Raw genomic sequence first — 12461 nt, 5'->3', positions numbered from 1 at the left:
ATTTCCAAATGGCACAGAACCATTCCTAGAGAGCCGAAATACAATATCCTTTAAATGAATTGCATCTGTAACCGCTACTCAATCATAAAAAATTAGGCCATGGAACCATTATGATATGTAATTTGGTCAGTTATCAAATCTTAATGGATAGTTCAAGAACTTAGCCAAGACTCCTTTAATCTGTAATTTTTTAAAGAAGATGACATGATTCAGCTCTTAAGACCAAGATAATAGCTTACAAGTATATCTTAATATTGTAGGATAAAGTTTTGTTTTTTTGTTAAAAAACTCATTTCATAATATTTTAGAGAATACTCTTTTCACATTACTTAAAAAAATTATTTTGATTGTAACATCCATAGAAAGCTAATATTCAAGATAGTCAATGGGAGATAGTATAGGAGGCTTCCCTTATGTTTTAGAATATACATGAAATGAAATATTGGTACCCTCTTGGAAGGTGCAGGATGTCTCTCCTTACATAGTAATTCAGAACATTTAAAACTGCCCAGAGCGGGAGAGGGTTTCACAGATTGGCCAGGTGGTCTGAGCTTTCACCAATCAACAGAGGTGGGGCCCGGCACCAGCAGGCCAGGGCCCCCTCTCCCATCCTTTGCACTAGCTTCAGTGGGGGGGCCTCCTCTGGGTCCCCTGTCTTTCCTACCTGCCATGTTCTGCCTGCTGCTCTCCCTGGCCTCACTCTAGCTCTCTAGCTGATCTTCTCACGCGAATCTCAGTCTTCCTTAAAGTCAGCTTTTCCTCTGCAGGGAGGAGGAGTCAAGGACGAATCTCAAACGAGAGGGCAAACTCTGCTTAGCTGAACTCCTTGCTATCCTGTGGATGTGGAACGGCCGAGACTCTTCAGGACCCCCAGCAACCCCTCATGGTGAAGAGCAGGCTACAGCAAAGCATCGAGCTGGCTTCTGGAGTTTGTGTTTACTTACTTTCTCCATCAAGTTTTATTCTCCATTTAGACAGTTTTCTCTGTACAGTCTTAGTTTAAACTGTAGCTTAAGCGCATGTGTGCAGGGCCAGGGCAGGAGGGTTCACGGGGGGAGCAGAAAGATGTGGGGCTTCAGAACAGCCGGATGTGACCCTCCCCCCAAAGGCATTCAGATTTTAAATGCTCCAAAGCCCCAAGCCATCCAAACAGAAAGACCCTGCCCCGAGGCTCCGCACTGCAGGGAATCTCTGGCTAGGAAAGGCCTTTCTTAATCAGGTGGGAGTGGTACAGAGAATACCAGATTTTCTAACTTCAACAAATCTGAAATGGGATTGTGTCTTTGGATCCACGGTGCCTAGTGGTTAAGTGACTCAAATAACGGTGCCTCTCACAGGGAGAGGCGATGGGACAGAACTCACTCTGCAGGATCCCAGAGCCGCTCAGACACAGCTTTGCCAAGAGGAGGAGGAAGAAGAGCCGCCTGCATGGTCCAGGCAGTCAGGCTCAGCAGGGGCTCCAGAGGAGACGGGGATGGATGCATGGACCTGGTACCACGGGCAGGGGTGTTAGTACCAGGCAAGCCCACCGGCCACCCACCTGGGGGTGCCCTCAGCTCCCCTTCCCAGCGCAGAGCTGGGCAACTCTCTGCTTTCACCTTTAGGTGACATCGCCCTGCCATGTGGACATGCAGAGATTACTTTCTCACGCATGATATTCATAGGGAATTTTCAGGCTTAACAAAACACATTTTCACCAAACCTCCACATTCAATCCCTTTTCTCATATCATTTTTTACTTTAACAAAATCTCCTTGGGACTTCCCTTGCGGTCCAGTGGTTAAGACTGTGCTTCCAATACACGGGGCATGGGGTCGATTCCTGGTTGGGGAACTAAGATCCCACATGCCATGTGGTGTGGCCAAAAGAACAACAACAACAACATCTCCTTATTTTCTCCTCTCACTCATATTAAGTTGAACAGCAAAGTAGGTTCTGTTTTTCTTAAGTTGCAGAATACATAGACATTTTCTTAAAAATTAGATGGGCCTTTACAGAATTATATGAGGGACTGGACAAAGCCTAGCACTAAACTTTCTAGAAAAACATTTTTCAGTTTTGTAGCTATCAATGCTGTTATCAGTTCAGCAAAGGAAGTTGGCTGAGTCATGATGCTTGGTGCTTTGTACGTGAGGATCACCCTCTGCCCTCACCAGCCCCAGATCAGGGCTGAAAGGAGTAGGGCAAAATTGCCACAGTCTCTGGAAAGCCCCAACCCCATCTCATTTCTTGGCATCCCCCCTGCAATCTGAGCATTTCTACTGGGCTTCCTTCCCACTGTCAAAAGAACCCCTATCTTAGCTTCTCAAATGTCCTCTACCAGTTTTAGAAGGTTTTCAACTACCTGGGTCTAGACGGAGGTTGACATTCAAAACGTTGAACTGTACTCACAGCCAGGCTAACCAATCAGAAGAGCTGTTACCGTACAAGGGAACAGGGTCCTGGAGGCATTAACCTTGTTCAGACACACCCTTCTCACCACATTGTGAGAAGGTTCAAAGGGTCTTGGAAGTGGGGTCTATGTGGCCAGGGGGGCATTTTGGGGGTCCAGAATGGAAACTCATTGCCATTCAGTAGAGAAGTATTTAAATATTTTAATAATTACACAGCTGTAACCGTATTTGCAGACTTAATGTCGATTACAATCAATAGGTAGTGGCTGCCTGGAGCACAGTGTTGAGAAGGGTTCTGAAGTTATATCCAGGCTCAGTGGGGAAAATAGGCAAGATCCACTGTCATTTCTGGCAAGGGTGGTGGATGAGAATGAGACATTTCCGCACAAGCGTGGATGAAGGTTACTGATTTCTGCACGGGTGGTGGATGGCAAACAAAGGGCCTGTGCCACGTATTTGCAAGCCTAGTCAACATGCCTGTTAGTATCATAAAAGAGAATCTGTCATGTCAGCATCATAAGAGGTGTCACCATAAGAGCAGTGAGCCTGAGATGCTGTAGTAGATTGAATAGTGTCCTCTAAAAATTCATGTCCACCTGGAACCACAGAATGTGGCCTTATTTGGAAATATGGTCTTTTCAGGTGTAATTAGTTAAAGATCCAGATGAGCTCATACTGGATTAGGGTGGGTCCCAAGTCCAATGAGAGTGTCTTTGTAAGAGACAAAAAAGGACACAGACATGAGGTCACGTGAAGACGGAGGCAGAGATGGAAGGGATGCTGTCACAAGCCCAGGAACACCTGGAGCCGCCAGGAGCTGAAGGGGCAGAAAGGGTCTTCTCTAGAGCTTTGGAGCAAGCACGGCCCCGCTGACACCTCGATTTCAGACTCCAGGGCCTCCAGAACAGTGAAAGAATAAATGTCTGTTGTCCCAAGTCACCAAGTTTCTGGTGCTTAGTTATGGCAGCCTTAGGAAACTAAAACAGGCACAAATAAATATATTTATAATGGTGGAATTTAGGCTACTGGGGAGTTTTATTTATTTTGGGGGGATCCTAGCACCTGTACATCCCACCCCCCATTATAACCACCTGTGATTATAGAAATTGATTTCTCTGGTATGTTATGCTAGGATCTTGGTACAGCGTGATGTTGAAGTTCTCCGATGAATGAGGCAGAGACCTCTCTACCCTCCCCCATCCTCCCTCATCCCCTCACCTCATCTCGAGACACACACTTGAGCACTGTAGCCAGTTACTCTGCCAGCATTTTTAGGAGCCAAGTCGGGTAACAGATCTTGTCTGCCAGGGCCTTAAGATGTGCCCAGGAGGAGCTGACCTGTTCCCCTTGAGAATGTATCAGGACACCAGCGCAGCCAGTGGATAAAACCATCTTGCACCTGTGATGACCAAAAATTCTTGGAACAGCAACTATAATTAAAATATGTACCTGCAGTGTTAAACTCTCTGGCCAGTTGAATATTTGCAAGTTGAAAATCTGTCCAAAGTGAACTCGGAAGTCCGCCCCGAGTGGCCGACTGTCGGTCCTGGACACTTCCTTGTTGTTGAAGGTCACCTTCAAATACAGCGAGCGCCTCTTGACGTCCTCCCTTCGCAAGACCTCCACTCTGCAGAGTGAGACCATTCACTGGTGGGTCAGTATTCATTTACTGAGTGTAACTGGAGTGTTTGACAAATGGGCACTGATCAGAATAAGATACACTGGAGCTGGAGGGGACCCTTTAGTCACTTTAGCCTTCACTGAACCAAGGCAGCCACAGGTCTTGCAGAGCTTTAAATAATAATAACTGCGATATGAAATAAGAGGTCCTGAAAAGGCCACAGGGATTCAGAACTGTGCTCTAAGCATCGCTGTGCTACGGTCTCCTTAATTTTTTTCAAACAAGCCTCACATTTGTATCCCAAAGTTTAAAGTAAACAGAACCATGTTATTTGCTAAATGGAGTGAATTCAGACCATAAAGGCTAGTAGATTTATGTTTGGGTAGGATGTTTTATCCTAAAAATATAATAGCATATTGTAGCAGTTGGGTCAAGTCTGCTTTTCCAAGATCCAAGCTTTTCCTTAACATTTTCCGTTGGTGAGTCACTGCTCACTGCCTGCAGGGGATTAAGAAATGTTCCTTATTTTTAAAGGTCATTTGAATCCCAATAGAAGATAGGAGGTATCCGGACAAGCATATCATTCTTACAGCCAGGAAGTCAAAACAAATCAAAACCTTCAAGAGCGGTCTTTAATTTTATGGTATATATTAGCAGAGATGCTCACCCCAAATGCCAGTTATTGGTTAAGCCAACAGCAACTCAAGCTTTTTAAGGAAATTAAAAGGTTAGAGCAAAAAAATCCAAAACACACTCAGGGTTTCTTTGGTGGAGATATATATATTTTTTTATATATTATGGTGCTATAGATACAACATAACGCTATCATTTTAACTATTTTTACGTGTACATTAAGTACATATTTTTAAATGGCATTAAGTACATTCACAATGTTGTGCAACCAACACCACTATCCTTCTCTAGAATGTTGTCATCATCCCAAATAGAAATTCTGTACTCATTAAATTGAGTGGGGAGTTTTAACTTCTTACCTCTCTACAATTTAGGGGCATCCCAGGCATGAAATTGCTCAGTTGACTTGAATATTTTTTTTTCTATAAAAGACATTTAACAACAAATCTCAAGAAATATCCAAGACCTCCAAAGACTTCACTTGGGGTTTTAAAAATGCTTATTCCCAACATGGTAACCTCATGCTACCAGCAGACCTAAAGCACCTCTGTCTTCTGCGTGGCCCCCTTACCTGATGGCCTGATGAGGAGAGGGTGGCTTATAACCATTGGCTTGGGGCAATCTGGTTTATAGTCCCAAAACCCAGTGAAAATTCGGGAACTTCAGTCTGAGGTCAAAAGAACTTCATTCTTGGTCAAAATGGGACTTTCTCATAAAAGATTGTGAAATCAAACCTAAATTTTCCCTTTAAAAAATGTGCTCAAAATCACATATTTTGAATGTTCATGACAAAGTTATATGGTATGGCATGTGTGGCCTAAAAGTAGCTACTTTAGTGCTGGGGAAGAGTTTATTGATGTATAGCATCTGAATACTATGAAGTTGAGAGAACACAGGAAAATGCACAGAAAGCTACAGTGTAAAAGTAAGTTCTTAGTATATACATATATATATATATATATATTTTTTTTTTTTTTTTTTTTTTTTTTTTTTGGGTACATGGGCTTAGTTGCTCCGTGGCATGTGGGATCTTCCTGGAGCTGGGATCAAACCCGTGACCTCTGCATTGGCAGGCGGATTCTTAACCACTGCGCCTCCTAGGAAGCCCAAGTTCTTAGTATATTAATAGAAATTTGAAACTAAGAAGGATGTGGGGTCTTATAATGACATCCTGGTTAACCCCTGCATCCTAATATTTCAGAGGCTGACTAACTCAACTGAGCTCTCACTTCCTATGGTGGAATATGGAAGATTCCAGTCTGAGATATTTCCTGTGTTCATGACAGGTTTCTGTGTCCTGGAGCATTAAGCGTGGGATCTGGAGGTAATGATTATTTCAACAGATTTCCTTTAATAGATAACAGTATGCTTTAACATGTACCAGAATCACCTGGAAACCTTGTGAAAACAGTTTTCTGGGCCCTAACCCAGAATTTCTGATTCAGCAGGTCTTAGTAGAACCTGAGAATCTGCATTTCCAACAAGTTCTCCAGGGATGCCAGTGCTGCCGGTCCTGGGGTTACACTTTGAGACGCATCTCTGTAAAGTGCAGGAAAGAAATAAATAGCAAACCTAAAATATTTGTATTAAATTATAAATTTCTAAAAAAAGGATGAACATATATGTGTTTATGAATTTATGATAGTATAGATTTATAAACAATACATAGCCTTTAGGCATCCCATACGAATGCCTAGAGATGTAATTTTACCAGACCTGGAGGGTATGCCTCAGATGGCCTGACTTTATCTCAAGCTATAGGGAATAGCCACAATTCCTCTGGGAGGCTCTGTGAGGCCTTCAAAGAGAGCAGCTGGCCTATGAAACAGCTGAAATTAAGGGCCAAGGAGAGACCTGGGTGTCTGTGCCAGGGAGGAGGGATGTGCCAGCAGTGGACAGAAGAGAGACACTGAGGTTACAGATAAGAGCTCCGAATCCAAAGTCACACAGGCAGGCACTGTGCAGAGCGCCTCCTACAGGCAGCTTCGGGTAGTGAGCTCCTGAGTGGCCAGTGGGGGTGCACTGAGAGGGTGAACCATAGAAGATCACCAAAATCTGGAGAAATACCTGCAATTTCATATGGTCCAACCTAACAAATACCTACAGAGGCTTCACGAGTCTCCTGGTCATGTTGGTCAGGAGATGTACACTCCATGTGGTACACGGTGTGTGTCACATGTCAGCCTTATTCGTGGCTGGAGCATCTGCTCACCTGGGACACTGGTCGTTGGGCGTCACATTCCCCGCAAGGCTCAGCTCTGGGACCAGCGTGGGCTCCCCGGGCCTCCTCCGGCTCTGGGCTGCTCTCTCCCTCACCTGTTGCTCTATCACAGCCCAATCCGGAGGCTCTGGAGGCACTGGTTTCACAGGCTCCTCCCCGGGATCTGGCTCCTCCATCATCTCCTCAGGATGTTCCTCGACTGCTTGCTTCTTTTTCTTCCTTTTGGCCCTCTGTTGCATAAGAGGCAACCTTATATCAAGCAGGAATTTTGGAATTTCTTTGAAAAGCACAGACCTCAGAATCACATAGGCCTGGATGTAAGCCCAGCTCCACCTCAATCAGCTGTGCGCACTCAGGTAGCTTGCTAAGCCATTTGACCTCTCCACGCCTCAGTTTTCTCATATACAAAATGGGAATCATTATAGGAAACTTTTCCCAAGGCTGCTGAAATGAGGTAATGCCTGTAAAGCACTTATCATAGTGCCTGGTCCCTAGAGAGAACTTAAAAATGTTGGCTATTCATGTGATTGGTTCTAAAGACCAAGGATACATCTTGAAATTAAAGCAAGGCTTGTGAGCCCAACTGACACTGTAGCTCACCCTGATCTATTACCTATTATCCCTAGATTCAATTTCGCAGGGTTATGTATACAAAGTTATATAATTTTCTGAGCAAAACCCAGAAGCACCAATACCCTACATCCAATGGGGTAAGGCGCGTAAAGTACTTAGCACAGCACTTGACACACACACGAGTGATTACTGTGTTATAACTTGTCCGTTCACTCACGTAGCCACAGTGTGATACAGAGAACTGTCTTTGGAAAAAGCTGGCTCTGGTGTCCGCTGGCTGGGTGGTTTTTTCAAGTGCATTCACCAGTTCATTCTGTCATCCCTTTGTCCCCTAGCGAGGGGGCTGGGAGGGAAACAGAGCAGAGCCAGCGGGGGCCCCAGTCTGCCTGCCCAGTTTCTCTCCTCCTGTCTCAAGGTGCCTCCTCCCAGACCCTTCCTGTCCCGCAGCTCAGCTCTGTTCAAGGCTGTTTACAGACCTGGGCTTTCTTCCAGGCTTTCCACTGCTGCTGCGCACTTCTGTACTCCTCCATCCTCTGTTCGTACTCTTCTGTGTGCTCTTCCAACAACTCATGTATCTCAGCCTGAATTTCTGCTTCATATGCTTCTTCATCGGCTTTCTGGTCGACTTTTTCCCTTTAAAATAATTTATAGCACCTTAGTTATTTCTCGAAATTAAATGATAGAGTAATAATAGCAGCAAATACCTGTATTGGGCTTGCACTGTGGCAGGTCCCTTCCTGAAAGCTTTGCACAGGTGAACTCACAACCCTGTGAGGCAGATACTAATACCACTGGCATTTTATACACTAGGAGATTGCAGCACAGAGAGGTTAAGTAACTTGCCCAAGAGCACACAGCTGGTAAACGGAAGAGCTGGAACATGAGCCCAATCTATTTACCACCAGACAACAAAACTACGCTGAGTCAGATGACAGGGATGGCACTCTGACACAGTGCCTGCAAATTCTTAACTGACAAGGGCAGCAGTTTCATTGTAGCTACTTTGTTAATTCTTCAAGCCTCTGAGGAACCACTTCATTACGCTGCTACCAAATCCTCGAAACTACTTTTTAAACTTTGGAGTGACGACTTGAGGTGTTCTTTGACGATTCTGCGGACGGTCCATTAAAGTTCAGCCCGACCCAAAGCAGTGTTTCCAGCAGTGTGTTCTATAGAACGTCGGTTCTGTGAGACGCCCTATAAAAAAAGGTGCTGTGTCCAAATCAACACGAGATGGAGCAAATGTGGACGTTTCCGTGCTGATGTGTAAAGGGCTTTGCAGAACGCTTTCCATGTTGATGGGCAGTGTGACTCTCCAGGAGGCCGTGGGGGGGAGGGCAAGCACGGTACCCAGCACATCCCACCCAGCGCGTTGGAGCTGTTTTAACCCATGCCCTGTGCTTACCTCCTAATGCGATCCCTGTGGTCTGGGCTGCAGGTTCTACTGTCCTAAAGTCCCTGCTCCTTTGTAGAGAAACTTAGTCAAGTGCCTAGAGCTGACCAGCGTTTGCTTACATACACGTGTGGCCTGGCAGGTAGAAGTTAACAGCCCCACAAGGCACAGACTCTTACGGAGCTCTAGGCTACTGCTGAAGAAATCACCCTGGAAACGCAGTGGCACCTGAAATTTATCAACATCCGGGAAATCCGGCCCCCAAATTATGTCCCATTTCTGATATGTAGAGAACCATTCGCTTTTCTCCTTGCTAATCAGAGGCATGAATATAAGCTGGTGGAAATTTAAATATTTTTGCAGGGCAAAATCATGCTGTATCATAAGGTGAATCAAGAATGTATGTAGATTAATCAAGAATGTGAAAATAGGGCGCGCCAAAAGAATTTAGGACCCTGCCACTCATGGGGGGACGGGATATGAAGTATCACAAAAACCTAGAGGTGACCTTAAGGGTAAACTTCCCATAAATTTTTGTTTATCCTAAACTTAAGGAAGGAAGGAGAAAGCAATCTTGTAAGTATTTATGTTCTGCTTCTGGCTGGGAGGGGTGGCCTGGAAGATGGAAGTTAGAAGCCAGAATACTGGGATTTCTGGGAGACATCCATGATTTCTGTGGGATAGACTATATTAATTATATTATATATATTATATTATATTATATATTTTATATTAATTGAGCAAATACTAAGTGGCAGGTGTGCTGTCTGGGACCAGATATCCAATGGTGACCAGGTCCCTGCCGTCGTAAAGCACAATCTTGTATTTGTCCTGGAAACTGTAGAATGTTTTCTCAGTTTTATGATAACTGCAACCCCTGACATGAGAATTTGCAGCTATCTTTGGCTAAAACCTGACTTGTTTTCAAAACAAAGTATCAAACAATTGCCCACGTTTGTCACTTTTTGTGTAGTTGTATGGACATATCACTTTTCATATGAAACAAAAAAGGAAGGTACCAAAACCAGCAGCAGAGATGCTTTTGAATTAATATACAGACTATGGTTTTGTTGTGATAACTGTACTCTTAATTACATACCAAAGTCTAGTCATTTTGGCAGCGTAAATATTATCAAAGCATACTTTCTCCACACTATACATGAAGATCAATTCCAAATGGATTAAAGATGAATTTGAAAGATAAAACTATAAAGATTACAGGAGACAACACAGGGGTATATCTACTTGACTTGGGGGAGGATTTCTTCATATAAAAAAGCACCAATCATAAAAGAAAAGACTAATATATTCTATCTTTTTAAAATTAAGAATTACTATTCTTCAGAAAAAAAAGGCAACTACAGAGGATTTCTGCAACATGTCATCGACAAAGGTCTCACATCCAGGATATATATATCAAACTCCTACAAATGATGGAAAAGATAAAAAGATAAATGATCCACTTCAAAAATTGGCAAAAGCCTTGAACGGACACTTCAAAAAAGAGGCATTCAAAGTGGCCAATTCATGCATGGGAAATACAAAGTAAAACATGCCAAACTGGCAAAGAGTTAATGCTTGACAACGGCGGGTGATACGGGTGATACGGGTGACATGCACCCACGGGAACACTGGTCAAAGTGCAAGTCAGCACAAACGCTCTGGAGAAGTGTCTGCAATCAGCATCTAAGTATTTGGAGAAGCACATCCCCCAAGGCTCGACAATTCCACTTCCAGGGATATTTCTGGAAAACTTAGGCACATGTACCCTAAAAGACACATACAGAAATGTCTATAGAAGTGCTGTCTATAACAGCTGAAAAATGGAATCAACTCAAATGTCCATCAGCAGGAAAATGGACAAATTTTGTTATATTCCTATAATGAGGTGTTATAAAGCAAAGAAAACTAACTACAACTGTGTGCTGTAAAAGAGAGGAATCCCCAGTGGTACTGAAGAAAAGAAGCAGGTGTGTATTCGCTAAAACATACACACAATATACTTTCACTTATGGGAAAGTCAGATACTATGCAAAAGTCAGAAAAGGCAATATTAGACTATGTATTAGAGACTACACACAGATGGCAGAGCTATTAACTGAGAGCAAGGAAAGACTGATCATAAACGTCCAGAAAATGGTTACTTCTGGGATGGAGGAGATGTAATTGGGGTTAGGAACATAGGGGCTGCCCAGATACTAGTAATGTTCTAGTTCTTAACTTGGGGAGTTGCACATGGTTATTCATTTGTCATCATTATTTTAAAAATTATTTTGGGACTTCTGTGGTGGCGCAGTGGTTAAGAATCCGCCTGCCAATGCAGGGGACACGGGTTCGAGCCCTGGTCCAGGAAGATCCCACATGCCACAGAGCAACTAAGCCCATGCGCCACAACTGCAGCGCCTGCACTCTAGAGCCCGCGAGCCACAGCTATTGAGCCCATGTGCCACAACTACTGAAGCCCACGTGCCTAGAGCCTGTGCTCTGCAACAAGAGAAGCCACTGCAATGAGAAGCAAATGAAGAGTAGCCCTCACTCGCCACAACTAGAGAAAGCCCGTGTGCAGCAACGAAGACCCAATTCAGTCAATAAATAAATTAATTAAAAAATATATATATTATAAAAAATTGTTTTAAAGACTGTGTCTATGTTTAATACATTTTCCTGTATGCCTGATATAACCCCATAAAACAATTTTTGAAAAATGCCTACTTTCTCAAAACAAGTTTCAAGGGTGTGTTGGTAAACCTCTGGAACTCTCGAAGGGATTTCATCTCTTTCCAAACTTTTATGATGGTCTTAAGCAATGTTCGATCTTTTTCTTGTTCAGCATCACGCAGTTTTCTTGTTTGCCTGCATGTGGAGATGGACATATATTTAAACTTTATTTAGGTGTGTTCGCAACTTAGAAAAAGAAACTAATAATGCTATAATGATTGTATAGTTAATTTCATACCTATAATAGTTCTTAAGTACTAGAAAACAAAAAATACAAATGCAAATTTGAAGTCAGGAGGATGCTGGTATGTTTTGAGAGGTTATTTGATTTTGTTTTCTCTAGGAGAATATGACTTCAGTTAAACTAAATTACCATTTAAAATTCTCATCAATACCGTGCAATCTTAAACAAAGAGCCACCTTTGAAGTTATAAAAATAAGGGGCCCAATAAACACAGTCCTCACGGACTAAATTATTGAAAACAGGAAAGTATGTTGCTGTCCCAGTTAACAACTAGTGTATTAAAGTCTACCTGTGTTAACACAGATCACAAGCCCTACCTTGAGGAGATGAAGTCATGTTACTACACGCCTTGGTGAGTTTTCAGTGCTGCCTAGATTAGCAATATTTTTGGCTTGATTAGAAGAGGCATCATTTGAAAATACTTTCATTCTTATTGACATTATTTACAGTGTTTGGGAATTATTTAATGCCTTACTTTAAGCCCCCTCTACAAATAATAGCCAAACCCAGAACCCAAATGTACTCCATTATGCCACTAATTAGTCAGTCAATTAATTAATTTTTTTTTTCTTGAGCAAGTACCAGGTGCCATTCCAGGGGTTCAGAAGTGTCTAGGAGATGGGAGGTGTCTCTGTTCTCAGGGAGTTTATAATTTAGCTCAAGAG

At 43.1% G+C, this 12461-nt stretch overlaps 1 protein-coding gene across 7 annotated transcripts in view; it reads right to left on the bottom strand.

Annotated features, from left to right (window-relative positions):
• CC2D2A (coiled-coil and C2 domain containing 2A) overlaps positions 1-12461 on the bottom strand; it is a 125780-nt gene that overhangs the window by 53182 nt on the left and 60137 nt on the right. For all 7 annotated transcript variants that reach the window (XR_009048752.1, XR_009048751.1, XR_009048753.1 and 4 more), the window contains 4 exons: positions 11547-11687; positions 7918-8074; positions 6860-7098; positions 3843-4020 (listed from right to left, as the gene is read on the bottom strand). Coding sequence is in view for 3 of the 7 variants with exons in the window: in XM_057705476.1 (XP_057561459.1) it covers positions 3843-4020; positions 6860-7098; positions 7918-8074; positions 11547-11687 (715 nt within the window). In the remaining 4 variants the exon portion in view is untranslated. The remainder of the gene's footprint in view (positions 1-3842; positions 4021-6859; positions 7099-7917; positions 8075-11546; positions 11688-12461) is intronic.

This window comes from Hippopotamus amphibius, chromosome 13 (genome assembly GCF_030028045.1).
Source record: "Hippopotamus amphibius kiboko isolate mHipAmp2 chromosome 13, mHipAmp2.hap2, whole genome shotgun sequence".
NCBI classification, from domain to species: domain Eukaryota; kingdom Metazoa; phylum Chordata; class Mammalia; order Artiodactyla; family Hippopotamidae; genus Hippopotamus; species Hippopotamus amphibius.
The sequence above is the reverse complement of the archived record's forward strand: the minus strand, read 5'-3'. Positions and strand labels throughout refer to the sequence as shown.